Here is a 24,385-nt window from a genome sequence, read left to right as displayed (position 1 = left end):
AACTGTCAACAAATTATTGGTTACAATTACAAGGGCATGAGGAAAATCACCTACTAAACAGATATTCAGAGAATGTTGGGAGTATGGCCATAACATTAGGAGTTTTGGATGGGAAGGAAATATTTATGCAGATCATTTGGGGATAAATAATATAGCATGCTGTAAAACTGTAATTAAATCTAAAATTGCTCCATGGTCATTTGAATTGGCAATAGTACATTTAGAAACCCACAAAATAGAACAGTCCTGTGGAGGTTTGTATCAAATTATTCAGCAGTATTTAGAAATAATGTATGAAAATATGACACAAATATATACAGATGCATCAAAAGAGGAAAATGGTAAAACAGCAGTTTATGTTCCGAAACAAAAAGTTTTTATAAAAAGAAGAACAACGGATAATTTATAAATTTTTCAGCAGAAATGTTGGCAATTATTTTGGCATTACAATGGCTGCTGGAGGTGAAGCCTAGTAAGGTAGTTATCTGTTCAGATTCAATGTCTTGTTTAACCAGTATTATAAGTGGAAAATCTGATAGCTGTCAAGATCTTTTAGATGAAGTTACTTATTTGATATGTAAAGCAACAAAAGATAAATATTCAATTCACATGGATTCCAGCACATAAAGGAATTAGGTAATGAAAAAGTAGATAAGTTGGCTAAAGAAGCAGTTAAGGCAAGAGAAAGTGAATATGATGTCCCACTAAGTAGAGCAGAAATAAAAGTAATTATTAAAGATAAAACAAATAATATATGGCAGGAGAGATGGAACTTAGAAGAAAGAGGAAAGCATTTACATAAAATACAGACGGAGGTAATCATAAGAAATAATAGCATAATGAATAGGAGAGAGGAAATATGGATTATCAGGTTGAGGATTGGGCATACTAGTTTAAATAGTGGTTTAAAAATAATAGGGAAACATCCATCAGGTGATTGTTCTTATTGCAGGGAAACAGAAGGAGTAGAACACGTGATGATTTATTGTAGAAAATATATAAAAGAGAGGAAAGAACTGGAGAGGGTAATGGGAAATTCAGTAATTATGGATCATTTATTAGGGAAGCATCAATCACATGATATAATTCAAGCACTTATTAGATATTTAAAAGATACAAAATTAGCTGAGAGTATTTAGTATGTATGGGTGTGTGTGAAAAAGCATGTATATAATTTAGTTATTTTAAGATTTGAAGATATTTAGGAAAAATGAATTTCTGAATTACATCTCCGTCCAGTTGATGGCGGTAATACACAAAGTTTGTAAACCGCCAGAAAATGCAATAGAAGAAGAAGAAGACGTAGCACCAACGTCACCCAATGCAGATGGAGGGCAGGAAGTAAATGCAGCCCATTTATTTCTGCTGATCCAGCATCAAAATGCCTAAAGTCTGAGTCCTGTACGGTTGTTCCAGCCGTTCTAATACAGAGAAAGATAAAAGTTGTTTTCGTGTTTCTAAGGTAGTCGGTCACAGGGAGTTAATTTTAAAAACTTTCAGGAAAAAGAGGAGAAAAGTGGATCAACAATCTACAGCTAAAAACAGGAGGTGTGAAAACTAACAACGCCAGTTTGCAACGCCGAGTTTCTAACGGGTAACGATCCATTGTTTAAATTGTATTTTCAGATATTTTACTGGACAGTTACTTAGAAAGACAAGCATTCATATGTAAGATATTATTTTATGGCCTAGCTTGGTTGTCCTCAGAGCGCTAATGTTGTTAGCAGCTAGCTCAGGGCCGAGTCCTGGACAGAAAAGATCATGTTTATTGATGCTAAAAGCTAAAAGCTAAATAAATGAAATGTAACCTCCCATACAGCCATACAGACAGAGAGCTGTGACTGTTCCCCCACACGGTTCATGTCTGAGTCCAACACGGAGGTTCTGTAGGTCGGAGCGGATCCATGACCTACATTGGACCTGAATCCTGCAACCACTCAACATTAACCTACAACTCAACATTAACCTACAACTCAACATTAACCTACAACTCCTGCATGGATTTAGTTTACAGAAGCTAAATAAATGATTTACCAGGAGATCCATAGAAATAACATGGGTTAGCTTGTTGTTAGCGGTAGCATCGTTATCATAGTCTAATTATTTAAATAGCACAACTCACTAAGGCAGAAACCAGTCCACAGCCGTTTAATGATTCTTTTGATCCTAAATGTTTGATCCAACCTGAAACTAAATGATTTGATTTTCCAGGCTTTTAAAACTTTCTTCTGGTTTAATGAGGTCAGCAGCTCCAGATAGTTAGTTAGTTAGTTAGTTAGTTAGTTAGTTAGTTAGTTAGTTAGTTAGTTAGTTAGTTAGTTAGTTAGTTAGTTAGTTAGTTAGTTAGTTAGTTAGTTAGTTAGTTAGTTAGTTAGTTAGTTACGTGGATCGCCTCCATGAAAGGACGTAAATCCCATCTCATTATTGGGGACCATATAGTCCATGGGCCAGACCTTTTTTTTTGTCCATTTCAGCAATTTTTAATTTTTTTTGTTGGCAATTCTATTACTCAAGGCAATACATTTTAATGTGAGCATATGATGGCAATAAAGTTCTCTGTCTTTCTGTCTGACTGTGGTCTTCCTATCTATATAGCCAGCTAGCTGTTAGAGGTTTATGTCCTCACATCTAATAGTCTAATAGCTTACTATCTTGCTATGAATTTCTCCATTCATTAGACTGTTCAGTATGTGAGGATCCCCAGCACCACTGACATGCAAGCTACCCAACTGTTCCTGACTTGCAAACAGGCTGCAGAGCTCAGAAATGTGCAAGCTCTAATGTTGCATCAAGACTGCTCTGCTAATAAGACTGCATGCTTGTGAGGTAATTTAGCCAATGAATTTAGGTGTGTAGAAAAAGGGACACATCTAAAAGTTGCAGGACTCTGGCTCTTGAGGAATGCAGTTTGATACCACTGCCTTAGTCTGATGAGTATTGCAGTTGTTAACTTCCTCTCTGGTGCAGCTGGGTTAAAAGAAATGTGGTAGTAAATGAAAGGCGATAACAATGCTGCTGGTCACCTGAAGCTTAATGGTTACATCTTAATGATTTTATTTTTTAATGAACTCATTTGTAGGCCGGACTGAAATCAACATCCTCAGCAAGCATAATGTATATGGTACCAATATGCCTAAGGTTATCATCTGTTGGCTGAAATGTAATATAATAATCTGAATTATGCTGTCAATAGTAGTCTAAGCATCTGAAAATAATCTTTTTTTATTTTTACCTCAGAATTTGTCATCTAATGAGGGTTGTCTCCTCCCACAGAGTCTGCCATGCTACTATGTCTCTATGTGGCCATCCTGGGCTACTATTGTGTAGCCCAGGATGGAAAAGCCACAAGATCTGATAAATAGGCCAAGATAGCATCATAAAGTCTATGTAAGTGTACATTTCTACTATTACTGATGAACTTTTTATAACTAAGAAACTAGACACAATCCTCACTGATCTTAGGAAGGAGAAATGTCAGTTTGTCTGCAGTAAAACTGGAAAACTGTGACATTGTGTTAAAACAAAACTCTGTCCTTGGTGAAACATTTTTCACATTTCCTCTAAAGTGTACCTGTTGTTTTATTGTGCAAATTTTCATAAGCATGTTGTCTGTAAACTTTGAATATATTGACAATTTGTACAATTCTGTGATAGTATATTGGCGATGTACTCTTGAAAAATGGTAATATATTGAAAGCCCAATGTAATTAGTTTCACCTGTAAAGTGTTAATTGATCCTTCTGTGTTCTGGTGTTTCTGCAGTGTGTTTGAAGCATTAATGTACAAAGTGGCAAAGCAGATTAATAAAAGACATTAAGTAATTTAAAAGTTACTTCATTAGCAACTATAATAAACCAAAAGTGTAATTGTTGCGTACTGTAATCACACTACTAATATATAAAATATGTAATGACAATATACCAAAAATACATTCTAAGTATATTTTAATTGTACTTTAATCACAAAAATAGTCAAAATAAACTAATCAAGGGCATTTATATTACATAAAAAACAAAATACTTAAAGTACACTGAAGTATACTAGAATTTAACATACTTAGTATATTAATATTCACCAGGGATCCATATACTGAACAGAAGAATAATGACGATGATCAGGTTGTTGCGGATCTGGATGAAATAAATCCTTAAGACAGCGTCTCCCTTGTACTGAGAGGGATGTGGAGCTTAGTTCTGAAGAAACAGCTCCCTCTGGTGGACAATTAAAGATAAGATGCACTTTTTAATTAATATTTTGGCATAAATCAAAGGACCAGCAACACGATTAGGATCAATAACATTTCTCTACTCAAAAGTAGAAAGCTAAAATGTCATTTCCACAATAACGGTTTTACTTTAAAATGTTTTTTTTTCTGGAAGAGAAAGGATAAAAGCAACTTTAAGCAGCTGAATTAACAGACTAAATGTGGTATGAACCAATAGTTTGAGTTTTTAGAATATTTGTGTTATCAGCCACATTTTTATTGCACATCTATCTTTTTTTTTCTTCCAATTGTGTTTTTTTTCCCCCTGCAGCGTCAGAGGAAGAGGCGGGTTTTACTGGGTGTTTCCTGCAACAACTGAAAAATGTCCAAACAGTGAGAACCACGATGAAGGAAGCATCTGTCCACTCTCTCCTCTGTAAGTACTCTGTTTCTTCTAGATTTGTTTGTTTCTGTTGTAATGGTGGAAAAGAAGTGGTTGATGATATTAAATAAAACAAAAAGGAAGCAGAAGGGGAGTTAGCAGAATTTAATAAGACAAACAGGAGAAAACTGTATTATAGATTTTGGAATCATGGCATTGAAAACATAATCTCTTCCTAAGCACTCCACACTATAAACACCTCTAGGCATGTAATCAGCAGAACAAACTGGACTCGCTGCAAATTAAACACTTGCAGAAATTACACAGTGTTTAATAAATCTGTGTTTTATCAAACGTGGACCTGAAACATGTTGCTGGTGAACGCTCACTGATGTTTGAAAACAAAACGTCTTCTTCAACCATCTTTACCAGTAATAGTCCCACTAACAGATTTTTTTTCTTATAGCAAGAAATTTTTCTTGCTTTAAATTACAATGTCTGCCAATGGAACGAGTATTTGCATTTACATCCAAGTCAATTTTATTTGTATAGCACATTTCAGCAACAAGGCATTTCAAAGTGTTTTACATCATAAAAACACAAAAATGCTAAGTCTTAGAAACACAGTCAACAATTGAAGCGTTACATTTTGTCAAGTTACTCATCAGGTTTAAATATTGCATATATCAAATATTTTAAAGTTATGCAAGCTGACTTCAAACAATGCCAGGTGAGAGTTGTGCTAACAAGCTCCATTTGTCTGCATATCAGTAAAATAGTTTTGTGAATTCACCTGCAAAGTCTGTATAAACACAACAATTGAAAACAAAATGCTAAACTTGTAATTTTCAAATTGTAGTGGTGTTGTAGACCAAGACACAAGACCAAGACCAGCATCTTGTGCTAAAAAATTGCTTCTCAATTTCATCCGAAAGATTCACTTTCCCAAAAAACACCTAGATATTAAATGCTTAGAGCAGAAATAAATTTAACCAATATTAATTTTAATTTAAACTCTTGATTCTGCTTCGCTTCCATCTCTGTGCTACAGTCCGCAGAGGTCTAAACCGTCCCAATCAAGGTAACGCCCTGGGCGTTTGCCCATACTACCCGTGTCACAAACCACAACTATCCTCACCATTAAATATAGGAATTCAGGCAATGCATTAACGGTAAAAAACGCTCAACTATGAACACCTTCCAAAGAGCAACAAGCAAGAAGTAACCAAGCAGAAGGAGCACCGTGACTGTTCTCTGTTTCTCTCCCGCTGCGTGAAGCCAAGCAGCCACAGAGCTGTAATGTCTGCCACCATGACAGGTGACAAAAACAATCAGAGAATGAGCATGCTCTTTCGTTCTTGTGCTTTATTTCTACTCAGATTTACTTTAATTCAGGGCAGAGTTCTGAGATAGTAGGGAGCATCACAACCAAAAGTTTGAGAATTGCAGCCAAAAACTTAGGCTGCCAACCCAAAAATTCTGACATTGAAAATAAAAGTTTATGTCCTGTAAATAACTTTTCCACTTCTTTAAACAAAAATTTGTGATTCTCTTTTTTTAAAAAAAAGCTTTTTAAACATTTTTTTTAAAGAATTATTACAATTCAAAAAGTTTTGACCAGTTTAATTTTTTTTATTGAGATTATTTTTTTGTTTGAAACTAAAAATTTATTGCAAATCAAAAAGATTTGACCACGATTAAATTTTTTTTTTTTATTATTTGACATGATTTTTTTAATTGAATAATTGTAAAACAAATTTAACTCCATACATTTCTTACACCAAAAATCCACAGCTACCTGCAAAGGTACCTACCTCTGCCTTTATTCACTGCCTACAGATCTAAAAAACAATTTCAACTTGTGTTCTGTTGTATTTTTCTTTGTGTTATATCATCTTCATGGTTTTTGTGATGCAAGAATACAGTTATATGCAGCACTTTATGTCAGCTGGGGTTGTTTTAAAGTTCTTTATATAGAGTTTGATGGTATACAAGAGACTCTCCTTGGAAATAGTCGCTGTAAAGGACCAAACTAAACAAGGACAAAAGGTGTTAAAAAAATAGAAAAAACTTCCATTTAATACTTGAAAAAAAGGTCAAAGCATAAAGATTCAATGCAAGAATAAATCAAAGGATAAATAACAAATTTGGGCCCAAATTAACTGAGGTCAACTGAACACTAACTGAGCACAAACATATGGAGCTAAAACTGTCTCATAATTCACAAATGCACAGAACAAGAGCTGCACTTGTATTTTTGATGCAAACACAAATACTGTATATCTTGATTTACAAGCTGTTTCTTATGGGGTTCCATTTGTATCAAAAATACGTAGAAGTTATATGTGTAGATGTTGTTGGTCTATGTCGTTGCTATGTGTCTTTGGTAGATGTCTATGGTCTTAGTGCTTTGTTGTATGTAGATGTAGAATATGTAGATGTTGCATATGTAGATGCTGCATATGCCATCCACCCATCCATTTTCTAACCCACCTTGTCCCTAGTGGGGTCAGGAGGAGCTGCTGCCTCTCCAGCTAATGTTCCGAGTGAGAGGCGGGGTCACCTGGACAGGTAGACAGTCTGTCGCAATGTTGCATATGTGTTTGCTGCATATGTAGATGTTGCATATGTTATGTCCCTAACTGCGTTGTGGTTATTACTCACTGTCATCTTGTTAATTCATCTGCAGTAAAGTAGTGGACCCTTCGCAGTTGTTTTTGATGTAACTTCTGTGATTGGTCAATGTCGTTGACCAGTGTTGCTGTTGCTTGTTCTAGATATTTTTCTTACTGCTCCTCTGTCGCTGCCAGAAGCCAGGCTGAGGTCTAAACTGTCGGTGCGTCGTCATGGCTATGGCGCTGTTGGAATGGGTTAATGTGATTGGCTGAAACAAGGACGCTATCTGATTGGTTGCTGATCATCCAATCAGATAGAACATTTATTTAAAAAAGACATTTGTGGATTGAGATGTCAGAAGAGTCTCAAAATTCACACACAAATGCAACAAGACTCACAGGCCAGAAATAGCTTGTAAATCAAGATATACAGTACATGTGTGGATCTTGGTCTGTGCATTTGTGAGTTATGACACAGTTTTAGCTCCATACAAACAAAACTGACCTGCCAACAAAGCACAAAAGGCTTAAATAGTGGTGGAGTAACCTAAATCCACCACATGAGGGAGGCACGACATCACAAAAGAACAAACAAATACAAAATTAACTAAAGCATTCTATGAAACATAAAACAAAACTAACTTTAACTTAGCACAAATGATAATAAGAGAATATTTAAGTGACAAAATTAACTAATTAAGACCATCTTGAAACAACAAAGTCCCCCCTTCAGTCTTTTAGAATACAAATGGTTTATTCCAGGTTTCCTCCTCCAGCTGGTCGGTAGTGGCAGCACCTCAAACAAAACAAGTGTAAATAAACCATTCAGACAAATATTAACTAAAGTGTGCACCCATTAGAAAATATATGTCTAAATGAAATAACTAACTTAAACTGACTATAAACTGTAACTCATATAAAGACAAAATAAATACTAACACAATATGGTGATATTAGCATCCACCACAGTCACACATGTAAGTTTGCTTTTATTGAACTCTCCATTAGCATCAGCTATTCTTCCTGGGTCAGATTACATTAAAAAAATACAGATTACATTTCATCCATCCAACCATCCATCCATTTTCTAACACCTTGTCCCCAGTGGGGTCAGGAGGAGCTGCTGCCTCTCCAGCTAACGTTCCGGGCGAGAGGCGGGGTCACCTGGAGGCGGGGTCACCTGGACAGGTCGCCAGTCTGTCGCAGGCCCAGATTACATTTACCAAAAAAAAATCATGTTACAGTAATTGCACCTTTATCTACATTAAAAATATGACATGGATCTCAGTTTGTTGATTTACCAAAAGTTGTTTAGAGTTACATAATGACTTAAGGGGAATATTATTCACAATGATTGGACAAGTTGTATCTGTGCTCTGAAGTTATGAATGTACATTTAATTCAAAGTGATTTTTATTCCCTCTCTAGGTCTGACTTTTATAATGATCTACACAGCAAACAAAGGTTGGTTACATTTCCTGATGACATCATGAGATGTTATTCATGATATAAGCATTTGCTTTATCTAATGAAAAGTGATTTATCCTTTCAGACAATAATATTTAATACAACAAAGCAATATGGATCATCATTTGTAGGCTTTAATGTTTGATATTTGAAGGCTATGGTTTAAAGCATTAAAATGGGCGGATGTGTTTAAGGTACAGAGTTTACTGTAGGACTATGAAGCTTTGATGAAAATAACTTAAAGCAGCTAAAACCAACAGCAATTTTTCCTTCCAGCTGTTCCTCTGACTGTGATTCCCAGCAGATCTCAGTTCTTTATCAGAGAATCAGTGACTCTGATCTGTAAGGATGAAAACAGACCTGATGGATGGACTGTGAGGAGAAACACAACCAGAGGAAACAGGACGCGATGTGGAGATGGATGGGGGAAATTAAATGGTTCTACCTGTAAAATTGGCTACTTGTTCACATCAGATACTGGTCTGTACTGGTGTGAGTCCATGTCTGGATCCTCCAGCAGCAGCAGCAGCATCCAGCTCTCTGTCTCTGGTAAGATCAGACTGTGGAGTTAGTGTTGCTGAAGCTGTGTGGAAATGGATGAAATGCTGTAGTTTGTCTCTGTGTTGAGGTGGATCAGTGATCCTGCAGAGTCCTGTCCTCCCTGTGATGGAGGGAGATGACGTCACTCTGAGCTGCAGAGCAAAGAATCCAACCCACAACCTCCCAGCTGCTTTCTATAAAGATGGCTCCTTCATTGGTGATGGACCATCAGGTCACATGACCCTCCTCCATGTTTCCAGCTCTGATGAAGGCCTCTATAAATGTAACATCAGCCGTCATGGAGAGTCTCCATCCAGCAGGATCTCTGTCAAAGGTCAGAGGTCAGCAGCTTCTCTGTCTGCTTCAACCTTCATCAGGAGACAAGAAATAAATTATTACCTTTGATTCATTTCAGGGAAAACCTCCTCCACTCCTCCTTCATCCTCCACTCCTCCTTCCTCCTCCACTCTTCCTTCATCCTCCACTCCTCCATCATCCTCCACTCCTCCTTCATCCTCCACTCCTCCTCCTCCTCCTCCTTCATCTCTTCCCACCATCTCAGTCGTTGTTTCCATTTTTATCTTTCTGGTTTTGCTCTCATTAATTCTTCTGGTTCTTCTGGTGAGACGATGTTTCTGCAGGAAACCTGAAGGTGAGCCTTAATAATATTTTCATTCATTTCAACAGGTTTACAATTTGTGATATTTATGTTTTGCATGTTTTGCTTGTTCAAAAACTCCAGCCAGGTTTAATGAAAGTTTCTCTGATGAGTTTTGATGTTTGTTCTGTTTTATTTCAGATGAAGCAAAAGATGAAAAGGAAATCACCTACAGTGAACTGAAAACCTTCAGAAATCAGCAGCAGCCAATCAGAAGCAGCCGAGGTAAAACCTCACATCCTGTAGCTGTTAAAGTTCAAACTTATTATTTCTCAGACAAAATCAAACATGGTTTCCATTTTCTGCTGCAGAGTAAAAATCTTTATCTGTTCAACTGATCATTCAAAAACACAAAAGATAAATTTCCATAAATAGATATTTTTCATGTCCAGTGCAGGTTTGACTATTCAGTTAGATGGTTTTGGTAGCTGTTCACTGTTCCTCTGAGCGTTTCTGCAGCCTGTGGTTATTAATGCTAACAGCTAACATGCTAACAGCTAGCATGCAAATTTTCAACACTCATAAAATACGTTGCATTACTCAAAACATTTCTCAAATATATGAAAACTGGATTTTACCTGCAGAATCCAGTTTCTTTCTCTAAATCATTAATTCATCCTCAAAGTTAAACATCTGTATTAATAAACATGTCAGTTCATCAGAATAATAAATTCTTGTTTCACTGAGTTTAGACCAAATAGTCACATTAAACTGATTCTGGAGGAAAGTTCTGATGTAAACTATGGATAAAGTTTAGATAACTTGTATTGTAAATTGTAATTATGGGAGATGAACAGCAAGAGACTGGAGAAGATGAACATTTATGATTTTACTGATTTGTTGACAGAAAGGAAAAGACAGAACTGCAGAGAACAAATGGAAAAAATTGATTGATGGAAACTAGAATCATAAATTCGTCTGACATTTCCTCTATTCTTCCTCCTAACTCTTCCTCCTCCTCCTAACTCTTCCTCTTCCTCCTCCTCTTCCTCTGTTGACTCGTCCAAATCTTCGTCCTTCATCATCAGGAATGTAACATCATGTTGGACAGATTTAGAATAAAAACTAATAGAAATGTATTAAAATATGTTTGGCATATTATGACAACCTGTTCAAACATTGATCATGTTGAGACTCATATTAATAACATTTATGCTTCAATGTTGTGGAGGTTGAAACTTTCAGCAGAGACCCTACAATCCATTTTACTCAACATGATGAAATCAAATGTAAATATAGAAAACAGACATTTTCCATTCAGTCTGATGGTGTCTAGTGAACAAAGACTCTCAGGGTCTATTTGTGTCTCGTTAACATTTATTTAACAGAAGTGAGCAGCTCTGTGGTTTCTGATTATTACAAACATTTATACATTTACATGTTTAACATTAATTAATAACAAGAGCTTAAAAAACTGTTAAAATGTGAGTCTAGATTATTTCTCTGAAATAATGACTTTTATCTTTTTGTCTAAAGATCCACTTTTATCTGCAGTAATATTATTTATTGCAGTAATATTATTTATTGCAGTAATATTATTTATTGCAGTAATATTATTAATTGCAGTAATATTATTTATTGCACTAATGTTATTTATTGCAGTAATATTATTTATAAATGTTTTCCAGATCCAGCTCTGGTTTACTCTGCAGTGAGAACTGGAGACATTGAATATGGACAGATAAACATCAGAGAAACTGGAAACCATCAGAGGAGCAGAGGTAGAGTCCAGACTCTGGTTTTATTGTTCAGTTATAGTTTAATATTTTAGTTTTAATGTCTTTATAGAGTTTTAATAGTAACTTTTTAGCTCCTCTCTAACAACGTTGGACTCTTAAACCACCAAACTTCCTGCTGCTGTTTTTTAGTCAAGTTTCTCAAGCAGCAAACATCCTGAGTTCACCACAGGAAACGTCTGACGGTTTTATAAATAAAACCTGCGTGGGTCCAAACTGAACCGACTCGGTGCGGTTCTGAAGGTGTCAGTGTGTTTCTGTGACTCAAAGCTCTGCTTGTGTGTTTCAGAGGAAGTGAGCAGCTCTGTGGTTTATACATTCATATGTTGGACAATAACAGCAGAACCACTAAAAAGCTTTTCTATCATAAAACATCTGAACCCTAACAGAACCTCTAACATCTGTTGTTCAGAGATGGATCCGGGTCCAGTTTACTCTGCAGTGAGGACAGCAGGCATCAGACCCAACAGAACCAGAGGTACCGACTCTCCTCCACTAAACTTTACTGGTTTTAACCTGCAGACTGGAAACACTGGAAACAACATGTCTGATGAAATGGTGAACTGAGGAAGAGGAGGAGGATCTTCATCTCATCACTTCCTGTTGAAACTTTTTAACTTCAGGAAAAACTGGAGGAAAACAGACAGAAAGAAAATCAGGAGAATAAAGAATCAAATCAAATTCAACTTTACTGTCACAAGAACAAAACAATGAAATGCAGTTTGTTTCCATCCAGCAAGAGAAGAAAAATATATTTATACAAATTTAAGTTTTTCATAAACAGGAGCAGATTATAGAGTATTTACAATAGTGACTAATAGCTCAGTGCAGGTAGTTAGTGGTTTATCAGTCTGTGTGTTGTTGGGTAGGAGATTACAGCCTCATATGTTCAGACGTCAGGAGTTCAGCAGTGAGACGCTGTGGGGAGGAAACTGTTCCTGTTCCAGTCCGTAGCTCCTGTAGCGCCTCCCAGAGGCCAGTAGGGGGAAGAGTCTCTGTGCTGGGAGTCTGACGACTTTCCCAGCTCTTTTCAGACGCCACTTCCTGTAGATGTTCTCTGAGACAGGAAGTGATGCGCTGGCAGCTTCCACCTCCCTCTGCTCCGCCTCCCGGTCCGAGGCGGAGCAGCTCCGGTACCAGCTGGTCAGGATCCTCTCAGTGGTGCAGCGGTAAAACTTCACCAGGAGTCTGAGGACAGTTGGTTCTTCATCAGGGTCTGAGGAAGAAAAGGTTCTGGTTCTGAGGAAGAAGAGGTTCTGGGTCTGAGGAAGAAGATGTTCTGGTTCTTAGGAAGAAGAGGTTCTGGTTCTGAGGAAGAAGAGGTTCTGGTTCTCAGGAAGAAGAGGTTCTGGGTCTGAGGAAGAAGAGGTTCTGGTTCTTAGGAAGAAGAGGTTCTGGTTCTTAGGAAGAAGAGGTTCTGGTTCTTAGGAAGAAGAGGTTCTGGTTCTTAGGAAGAAGAGGTTCTGGTTCTTAGGAAGAAGAGGTTCTGGCTCTGAGGAAGAAGAGAATCTGATCAAATATGGCAGAAGATGGAAATCATTTGATTTGAGTTGATCAACATTAATCAATATAAAATATCTATAAGTTTATTAATCTAGTCTGTCTCTGGCAGAATGATGGAGTTGAAATAATCTTAAATCCCTTTCAGGATTAAATCTAGTATCTATAAAATGATTTCTGATGATATTCCAGATTAGCATTATGTCACCACTCACCTCAGACTGCAGCCCATTAGAAAAACATCCTGATGATGATGATGGTGGTGATGATGATGATGATGAAGGCGATGATGAATATGATGATGGTGATGATGATGATGATGATGATGATGATGATGATGATGATGATGATGGCGATGATGAATATGATGATGATGATGATGATGATGATGATGACGATGATGGTGATGATGGTGATGATGATGGTGATGATGGTGATGATGATGATGATGATGATGGTTATTGGTGATGATGATGATGATGATGATGACGATGATGATGATGATGATGATGATGACGATGATGATGATGATGGTGATGATGGTGATGGTGATGATGATGACGATGATGATGATGACGATGATGATGATGATGGTGATGATGGTGATGGTGATGATGATGATGATGATGGTGATGATGATGATGGTGATGATGATGGTGATGATGATGATGATGACGATGATGATGATGATAGTGATGATGATGATGATGATGATGGTTATTGGTGATGGTGGTGATGATGATGATGATGATGGTGATGATGATGATGGTTATTGGTGATGATGATGATGATGGTTATTGGTGATGATGATGATGATGATGATCAATACAACATGGCTGCAGATTCTCTATAGAAACAATAATGGAGTTTTTTACATTTTATTGTTTTTATCTCGTTTATAGATCTGCTATCGATCGATCAGTTTTCCTATCAATACCTTTTCATATTTAGCATTAAAACCTGGAGATAATTTTACCATTAATATTTTATAAATGTAACATTAATAAAAGAACATTATGAATATATTCAGAAGGAAGCTGTTGGTACAAATCTGCTTTATTTTTGTTTCCAGAACCAGAACCAGAACCAGAACCAGACGTGGTTTACTCTGCAGTCAGACCGGCTGATGGTCCATAACGGATCATCAACATCACGTCTGTTTGCTCTGTCAAGTATTTCTATAAGAGAGGAATATTAATGTATTATTATTATTAAACATATTGTAACTTTATAGTAATTTAGTAAAACAGCTAAGAGACAAAAACATTTAAATTTGATTTGACATGTTTTATTTTCTTATGGTTCATAAATATAATTACTAATAAAACTGAAAGATTGAGTTTCTGTTTCCATCATCAGTGTCATTATTATTGATATTTATCTATAAAATCTGCCTCATTATTTGGTTTAATCTAAATAAAGTTGGTTCCAGTCCATGTTTTGTGGTTCTGTGGTTCTGATGGTCCGATGGAAAATGGAGCAATGTTCTGATATGGATGTGGCCGGCCCGCCAGAAAAACAAGAAGAAACAAACGGCTGCAGAATAAAGCAGGAAGAAAACGGAGGCTGGAAACAGGAAGTCAATGTTTGACTTCCTGTTATAACCTGGTTTAAACTTGAACCTGGTTTAAACTTGAACCTGGTTTAAACTTTAACCTGGTTTAAACTTGAACCTGGTTTAAACCTTTAACCTGGTTTAAACTTTAACCTGGTTTAAAAACTTTAACCTGGTTTAAACTTGAACCTGGTTTAAACTTTAACCTGGTTTAAAAACTTTAACCTGGTTTAAACTTTAACCTGGTTTAAACTTGAACCTGGTTTAAACTTTAACCTGGTTTAAACTTGAACCTGGTTTAAACTTTAACCTGGTTTAAAAACTTGAACCTGGTTTAAACTTTAACCTGGTTTAAACTTGAACCTGGTTTAAACTTGAACCTGGTTTAAACTTTAACCTGGTTTAAAAACTTTAACCTGGTTTAAACTTGAACCTGGTTTAAACTTTAACCTGGTTTAAACTTGAACCTGGTTTAAACTTTAACCTGGTTTAAACTTTAACCTGGTTTAAACTTGAACCTGGTTTAAACTTTAACCTGGTTTAAACTTGAACCTGGTTTAAAAACTTTAACCTGGTTTAAACTTGAACCTGGTTTAAACTTTAACCTGGTTTAAAAACTTTAACCTGGTTTAAACTTTAACCTGGTTTAACCTTTAACCTGGTTTAAACTTGAACCTGATGATGAAACCAGTGAGGATTATCTTCTATAATGTGTCAGGTTAAAGCAGGTCGGTTCTTCCTCATTTCCTCTCTGTGTTGCTGAGTTATAAACTCCTGGAAGAATCCAGGTTATTGAATTAATACTGAAAAAAGGTGAAACTCAAACTGAATCCAGATGTGAAACCGATTCAATCAGAACAAAGAGTCTGAACTGAACAGGAAGGAAATCAGACCAGAACCAGAACCAGCAGCAGAATTTCCCTCTAGAACTAAACCACTTCTGCCACCTACAGGACAGAAAACACATTACAGAAGCTCAGACTGTTGCCATGACAACACTCATGTTTACACCGAGCTGCCATTTTATGAATGTCCAAGTTAAGTTTAATAATTATTTAATATCAAAAACACCAATTATTCACATTATCTATGAATTATATGAATTTTGCTTCATTAATGCATCATATGATTAAAACTGATGAATCACTGAGGAAGGAAAAGTTTAAACATTTATCCTGAATATGAGATTAAACGTTTTAAAAGTCCAAAACTCAAGTCCTGAACTTCGAGTCCAAATCAAATCTGAAGTTTTTGTTGCTGCTACTAAAGTGTAACTCAAGTAAAAGTAGCTTTAGCTGCTATCAGGACAGGCAGCAAAATAGTAAACTTTAACTATACACCTGCTGCACAGCAGATAGTAGAGAAATCAGAGCAGGATTATTAAACACTGAAGAGATTAATAGAATAATTCAAGGGAAATAAAAACACTGAATAATCAGGAAACAGGAGGAACTGGAGAGAGGAGAACAACTGAGGCAGCACACCATCCCCACTATAAACTGTTTGTGCTGCACTGCTCCCCCCCTGAGACGCCGGATGGTGGACCAGAATCGCCTCGAAGCCGTACAGAAGTCTTTCTCCATGGCCTCTCCAAACTCCTCCCACGCCCGAGTTTTTGCCTCAGCAACCACCCGAGCTGCATGATGCTTCGCCCGCCGGGACCCATCAGCTGCTTCCGGAGTCCCACAGGCCAAAAAGGCCCGATAGGACTCCTTCTTCAGCCTGACGGCATCCCTCACCGAAGGTGTCCACCAACGGGTTCGAGGGTTGCCGCCGCGACAGGCACCGACAACCTTGCTGCCACAGCTCCCCTCTGGTTCACCGGGGTAAACCCCAACGTACAGGCGCCCAGATGCAGAGCAACAAGTATGCCCACTCCTGCCCCACGCCTCTCACCGTGGGCAGCTCCAGAGTGGAAGTATGTCCAGCCCCTCTCAAGGAGGCTGGTTCCAGAACCAGAGCCATGCGTCCAGGTGAGACCGACTATTTCTAGCCGGAACCTCTCGACCTCACGCACTAGCTCCGGCTCCTTCCCCACCAGAGAGGTGACATTCCACGTCCCAAGAGCTTCTGCAACCGAGGATCAGACCGCCAGGGCCCCCTCCCTCTGCCGCCACCCATCACACAATGCGCTCGACCCCTTTGGCCCCTTTGGCCCCTCTCACGGGTGGTGGGCCCATGGGAGGGGGGCCCATGTTTCCTCTTTGGGCTGAGTCCGGCCGGGCTCCCTGGGTAAAAGCCTGGCCACCAGACGCTCGCCGTCGTGCCCCCCCTCCAGGCCTGGCTCCAGAGATAAGCATCACAAATCTGTGCATCCATCTGAGTTGTGGAGCCACAGGAGGAGCTGCGTTACTCTGAGCGCTGCGCTCTGACAGCAGACACAGGGCCGTAACACAGAACCTGGAGGCCGGGGGGGGGGGGGGCACTAAAATCCTATTTATAGTTCTCCAGACAATAGAAACACAAAAACTGCACAAATTACTAAAGTTTTTTTTGTGCTGTTGTAACTATTAAACAATCTCCCCTTCAGTTCAACCTTATAAATGGAGAAACATTGTTGATGTTATTATTATAAAATAACTTACAATTAAATATTGGCAAAAATCAATGTCATTTTCACAGCGTTGTTGTTAGCAGCTGCTGAAAGTAACTAAAAAAGTTACTTTTAATGTAACTTAGTTTCCAAATCAAGTAGTCAGTAATCTGATTAAAGTTACTTTTCAAAGTAACTATTCCATCACTGCAGGTGAGCAACACCTGAAAACCCAAAGTAACATGAAGCTACACAGCTGCGCCCCCTGGTGGTTAACAGCAGCAGCAGCAACCCAACTGCTGCTGATTAATCCATTTATTGATCCGTTTCCAGCCGATGATAAACTCTAATGATTAGAATATAAAACACTTTGAGTTTCTCCTCCACACTTTTCCTGATAAACCCAGATCACTGCAGCAGGTTATGAACGATAAATACATTTATAATCCATATTATCGATAATCCAGAAGGAAACAGATTAAATGTTTGACCCAAATCCCTCCGCAGGTGATTCAGTGATTTAGCAGGTAAAAGTGGGCGGGGCCTCAGCTGAAGGTTTTATGCAGAAACAGGAAATGGAAACAACAACAAGGTGTTAGCTTAGCAGAGCTAATATCTGCTGCAAACAGAACCACATCAGAACCACGTCAGAACCACATCAGAACCACATCAGAACCACGTCAACGGGTTTTTATCCATCAACAAACCAGATGATCGGGAAAATTCACAAAGAAGAAACAATTATTCATTATTTACTTAAATTTTCTTTTTTTAAACCAAAACAGAGAAAAGAATCTGTTCTGACCCGGTTCAATCAGAGAATCATTGAATCCTGACATGTTTTGCTTTATAAGTTGTTATTCCTGACAGTTGATGGTTACTTTGTTATTTTTATAACCATTATATAATCATTAAACTCAGTAAAATGGCCTTAATGAAAAGTTTCTGGTTCTTGACCCGTCAGAGGAAACCAACCTGAATTTGACACCTGAACGCATCACGCTGTTTTCCTTGAACTCTTCCTCCTGCTGAACTCCATGTCTCCTCCAGAGTTTGACTGGTCCTTGAACGCATCGCAGCCAGGTTTGCTCAGATGACGTCATATTTCATATTTCATATTGTTGCTGAATCTAAACAGAGTTCAGCTGAACGGAGACAGAAACAGGTGATTATGAAATCCTCCATAAACTTTATTTCATCTTCCATAAAGCCGGTTTGCAGCCATATATCATATTATATGTTGTATTATTGTGACTCCATGTGAATCTGAACCATCAGCTCTGAAAACAACAACAAGCGTCTGCTGCAGCTTTGCTCCTCAGCTGGAGTTTCCTGTCAGAAAGTCTCATGTTGGTCTGAGTTCATCTTTAATATCCAACATTCATGTTAAAAATGGATCCAATTCATGCTAAAGCTTTCACTGATTATTGATCATCAGGGTTAAATTATGGAGGCAGATGAAAATGTTATTGGATCATTTAGGAAAATGATTTGAAGCAGAGATTTTAGAGCAACCGAAGCCTTCAGTTGTTTTTTATCATTTTTAATGCGCTCTGCTTCCCTGCGTTACGGTAAATCTGCATGTTTGTGTTTAAAAGAGAAAAGATTCATTTCCTGCTTTTTATTTTTCCTCATGGAGAAATGAAAGCTGAAGAATTTAAACGCAGCAGAATCAGATTTATTTAACTTTATCTACGTCATTTATAATATAAATATATGAAATAAAGCAGCTTTAGATCCAAACAGCAGAACTTTGTTCAGACCTTCAGTCTGATCCGGTTCCGGTTCCGGTTCCAGGATTAACAGGTTGATCATCTATAATCTGAGGTTTTTATATGATTGATTTGTAAAAGAGGATGAATATTTTTTATTGATCCTCCATGTTGGATCGCTTTGATCATTTTCAGTAAATATGTTTTCAGATCAGGTTCAGTTGTCAGATTGAAAATATGTTTTAAAATAACGATAACCAGATATTCAATGTTTAAACTTACATTTGTGAATTAAAATGTTTTTTTTATTGATCTAATATCATATTTTGATCAGATTTTATTAACTGTAGAAAATCCTGATAATAAACAGAAATAAAAACTTTAATTCTGTTAATTATTCTGAAAATGTTTTAATTTTTAATTCTGAAATAAATTAATGTTTCAATAATCATTAATTTATTGAATATGACAGTTTATTGTCTCTATATTCACAGTAATATCACGGATCATTACAGTTAAATAATCGTGTCATGTGACCCTGCTGCAGCGCTGACCTCTGACCTCTGACCTCTGACCTGCAGACCGGGGACGGTTTCGGCCGTAGCGGGACAGACTGTCCGTATCCCGGCAACAGCTCGGTGGAGCAGGACGGACCTGGGGGACGAACTGGTCCTCCTGTACCGGGACCAGCAGGTGGACCGGTCCTACCAGAACCCGTCCTACTGGGACCAGGAACGTGTCTCCGGTCCCAGTAGGACGCCAGGACGTACATAGTGTTATGTTTTGCTGTTTTATCATGATAAGTTTAAATTTTCCTGTCATTGAACTCATCATAGTTTGTCAGACGCTCCTTGAATGCACCACGCAGAGCAGAAACGTTTCTTTTCCTGCGGTGCTGAGAGCCGAGGACGTTTCACTGCCTTTATTCTGCTTACAGCTGCATGCAAAAATATGAACTTTAATACTTTATTATGTAATTTATAAACAGCCGAGTTTATTGTTTAATCTGCTCAAGTTTCCTCCTATTAAAACTCCGTTTAATTCTTAATTACTGATTAATTATGGGCCTCATAGATTATTGGACTTTTTGGGACAGTCCTAATTACTGTATCACTGTGTGTTATGATTATTGAACTGCTGATGCAAACATTGGCTAATATTGAAATAATGACTCTCATGTTTTAATGCCGTTTCTATCAGTGGTTTTAAAATAATGTACATCATGATTTATTTTCTTTATGATCTGGATAAAAGTTACAGAAACACAAGTAATGTTTTTATTCTTGAATTAGAAACACAAACAAAAGGCAGAAAAATAAAAACTTTGCTGCAGTTGAACATTTTTAGCTCATAATTAAAAAAACATTTTTTAAATCTAAACATTTTTATTTTGAATATTTTTCTTGAGACAAAAGCGCGAGGAAGAATTTATTTTAGTAAAGCCTGAACTAAAGTCGATCATCATTATTGATCTGATGTTTGGAGAGTTGAAAGGTGTCAGCTGGTCGTCAGGATGAGACCGAAGATCAGAAAACATCTGGAACCAGAGGAACATCTGGAGGAACATCTGGAGGAACATCTGGACCTGGAGGAACATCTGGAACCAGAGGAACATCTGGAGGAACATCTGGAGGAACATCTGGAGGAACATCTGGACCTGGAGGAACATCTGGAACCAGAGGAACATCTGGAGGAACATCTGGACCTGGAGGAACATCTGGAACCAGAGGAACATCTGGAGGAACATCTGGAGGAACATCTGGAGGAACATCTGGACCTGGAGGAACATCTGGAACCAGAGGAACATCTGGAGGAACATCTGGAACCAGAGGAACATCTGGAGGAACATCTGGAACCAGAACCACGTTAGAAACGAATGAAATCTGGTTCATTTTGTTCTGCTGTGACTTTTGGCTAAAAATAGATTTGATCTTAAAATGTAGCTGAAGGAATAAAGATGTTCAGGTTTAGATGTTTTTATTCTTTAAACAAGTAACTAAATATAAGGTTGTTGTTTTTCAAAATAAATTATTTCTGAACTTTTAATATTTTTAATTAAAAAGCATTATATTTGTATTGTGTCTTTTTAACATTGTAATTTTGTCTTTTTATTATGTAAAGTACTTTGAATTTCTCACTGCAGAAATGTGCAATAAAATAAACCTAAACTTGAAAAATGTCTTTCACAAATATTCAGTCAGAAATATAATAATAATAATAATAATAATAATAATAATAATAATAATAATAATAATAATAATAATAATAATAGTTTTTATTCCCCACAATATTTCCATTTCATAAATTAGTTCATAATGGTTTATTATTGTGCTGCACAGTTAATGTTTTTCATTTGAAAAGGTTTCTAACGGGACGGAGCCGTAAAGAAAAGTGAGCAGCAGCAGCTCAGAGTCTCCAAGGTTAAAATGATCAAATCATCTAGTTAAGGTGGAATTTTAGCTCCTGGTCGATGAGGAACAAGGTTAGTGTGAGATTTTAATGTGTTAATATTTATCTAGTTCTGTTTCCATGGAACAAGCAGGTTAAGTGTAGCAGTTATGTTGTTGCCCACTAGAGGGCGCTAACATCCGTCGGTTAGTTAATTCAGATCCGTCAGGAATAAAAAGGTTTAGCAGCTTCAATGTTACATCCAATGATGTCAGGGAGGAGATGAGGCTCTGCATGAAAAATATTATGATAAAATAATCTATATTATTATTTTTACCATGTGTTTGTACTATAAAGTATTTAGTTTTCATTTAGTTTAACCAATTTTGATTATTTTTCTTCCAAATTGCTAAATTTTCCCACTGACATGCTGTGAAGCCGCTGAGGCAGCAGATCAACCTGCAGTCCTTCACCGAAGAAGAAACTTTAATCCTGATGTAGTTTAAAAATCACTGAGCTGGATCCAGAACCAGAACCAGAACCAGAACCAGAACCAGACATGGAGAACCAGCATTCAGCATCTATACAGGAAATCTGGAACAAACTTCCAGAAAACTGTAAAACAGCTGAAACACTGAGATCCTTTAAATCCAGACTAAAACTCAGCTTGTTTCCTTGGAAACATAATCAATGAAACATTAATCAATAATCTGATGTGAAACGATGGAAAATGATTTTGTGTTTTTAAAGTGAAGCTCTCTGATCTGCCTTGTTGCTGAAATGTGTTATACAAATAAAATGTGATCTAATTTTATATCCATGCATTTTGTTTGTCTACAGCAAATCCACCAATCAGTGGATGAGAATATTAATCAGCCTTATGGCAGAAAAAGGCAGAAATTCAGATCTTTGGTGGAGAAAATGGATCAAATGTTCCTGAATGAGGAAACAGTTTCATTCAGAGCAGAACTGGTTTCATCATCTGAGTCATAACTGAACGTCTTAAAACAGCATTTAAAGAAAGAAAATAGTTTTTATTGTCATAAGTTTAGAGTTTTACCTCTGATTTTCTGCCCATCTTTTGTCTTCATAGATGCATATTCTGCATAAGGATCAGTCACTGCAAAACAAAGCAAACGTTCAATCCTGTACAGAACGGCTGCTGCTGAGACGCTACACTTAAAAACATTTTATAAATCATCATCAAGAAGACGTGATAAACTGCAACTTACTGAAGATGTCATGGAAAATGATCTGAAACTAAGAATCAGGCCACAAGATTCTTGACCGTCTTTAGAGATTAAACTTCTCACCACAAAAGGTAGAAAACAAGAAAAGTGTGAAAGTTTGAACTGAATCAGCCGTCAGACCGCAGAGAGGCAAACAGTCTGAGGTTTCACTTCACTTCACTTCAGAGCAGAAAGGAGAGAAAAACAACTTTAACAGCTGAAGATACAGATAAATATTTCTGAGTTATTATTGGCTGGTTCTTCACTAAGCTGAGCTCCTCAGTGGCTCTTTACTGCAGCATCATGTTCACAGTGGATCCCTGCTACACAAAATGATTCATATGCAACAGAAAGCAGATTTAATGCAACCAAACAGTGAATCAAACATCAACAGAAGTTCTGACATCATCCTGACAAACTGCTGACTCAGCAGATTTATTATCATACATCCTAGTTTTGATTCGTCTGTTTTATTTGTTGAAGATGGCGGTAATCTTTATTTAATCTATTTATTTTATACCAGGCTTTCATTAAGCTGCTGTTTTACTTCATGACAGGCAGCTTGTAAAGTTAGAAATGGTTTTAGTTTGTGTCTGCAGTTACTAAACTGTATTAGTATTAAACCACCATAGTGAAAAAATATACTTTACTGTATTTCAAATATACTTACATTTGTGTAAGTATATTTTAAGTATCCTAAGTATTACAAGTACTACCTATAAATATATACAAAGTATACTAACAGTACACTTGTACCAATTTTGACATTATAACTTTAAACTCACTTAAATTTAGTAAACAAGAAGGGATCAGGAGATCGACAGGCGGATTGGCGCAGCGTCTGCTGTTAAGCGGCGCTGTACCGGTCCATCGTGGTGAAGAGAGAACTGAGCCAAAAAGCGAAGCTCTCGATTTACCGGTCGATCTACGTTCCCACCCTCATCTCTGGTCATGAGCTTTGGGTCATGACCGAAAGAACCAGATCACAGATACAAGCAGCCGAAATGGGTTTTCTCCATAGGGTGGCTGGGCTCTCCCTTAGAGAGAGAAGCTCAGTCATCCGGGAGGGACTCAGAGTAGAGCTGCTGCTCCTTCACATCGAGAGGAGCCAGTTGAGGGGCATCTGGTCAGGATGCCTCCTGGACGCCTCCCTGGTGAGGAGTTCAGGTCCCACCGGGAGGAGGCCCAGGGGAAAACCCAGGACATGCTGGATGGATGGATGGATGGATGGATGGATGGATGGATGGATGGATGGATGGATGGATGGGTGGGTGGATGGATGGATGGGTGGGTGGGTGGATGGGTGGATGGATGGATGGATGGATGGATGGATGGATGGATGGATGGATGGATGGGTGGGTGGGTGGATGGGTGGATGGATGGATGGATGGATGGATGGATGGATGGATGGATGGATGGGTGGGTGGGTGGATGGGTGGATGGATGGATGGATGGATGGATGGATGGATGGATGGATGGATGGATGGATGGATGGATGTTAAGGACATTGACTGTTGTCCTAATGCAGCAGGTACCTCCAGTTCTCTCTGAATATAATCTGTTGTTTCAGTTTCTAACTAAAACACAGAAACTGTTTTTATCCAATCCATTTTCAGATGTATGATGTAAGATTTGTTATTGAATTAGATCCAGTTCACACTCCAGACCAGATGGTGGCGGTATTGCACACAAGTAAAGAGGGTCTTGATAATAGTTAGTAGTTTTGGTAAATTCAAGCTGGTGACGGCCTAGTCCAAGTTCGACGACAACACAACAGGACAAGAACTGATGGAAATGAAATGTGGGTCATGAAAAGAGCCGAAGGGACGAAGGCTGCTAAGCTCTTTGGTTGCTAACATGATGATA

General features: G+C 37.7%; 1 protein-coding gene across 1 annotated transcript; it reads left to right on the top strand.

Moving 5' to 3' along the window:
- Nucleotides 1-4,568: 4,568 nt before the first annotated feature.
- LOC111610933 lies at nucleotides 4,569-14,523 on the top strand. The gene is made up of 9 exons (XM_023346083.1): nucleotides 4,569-4,640; nucleotides 8,630-8,665; nucleotides 9,143-9,217; nucleotides 9,297-9,549; nucleotides 9,850-9,860; nucleotides 10,008-10,091; nucleotides 11,495-11,587; nucleotides 12,015-12,080; nucleotides 14,175-14,523. The coding sequence occupies exons 1-9, from the start codon at nucleotides 4,610-4,612 to the stop codon at nucleotides 14,237-14,239; spliced, it is 714 nt and encodes a 237-aa protein (XP_023201851.1). The 5' UTR covers nucleotides 4,569-4,609; the 3' UTR covers nucleotides 14,240-14,523.
- The last annotated feature ends 9,862 nt before the right edge of the window (nucleotides 14,524-24,385 follow it).

Source organism: Xiphophorus maculatus, chromosome 14 (genome assembly GCF_002775205.1).
Source record: "Xiphophorus maculatus strain JP 163 A chromosome 14, X_maculatus-5.0-male, whole genome shotgun sequence".
NCBI lineage: Eukaryota > Metazoa > Chordata > Actinopteri > Cyprinodontiformes > Poeciliidae > Xiphophorus > Xiphophorus maculatus.
This window is presented reverse-complemented; position numbering and strand designations above follow the sequence as displayed.

Bases quoted from the DNA above. Each gene is read 5' to 3' on its own strand.
- LOC111610933 (XM_023346083.1), top strand. From the start codon at position 4,610: ATGAAGGAAGCATCTGTCCACTCTCTCCTCT. The intron at 10,092-11,494 runs GTAAAACCTCAC...AATGTTTTCCAG, and splicing joins GCCAATCAGAAGCAGCCGAG to ATCCAGCTCTGGTTTACTCT. The intron at 12,081-14,174 runs GTACCGACTCTC...TTTTGTTTCCAG, and splicing joins CAGACCCAACAGAACCAGAG to AACCAGAACCAGAACCAGAA.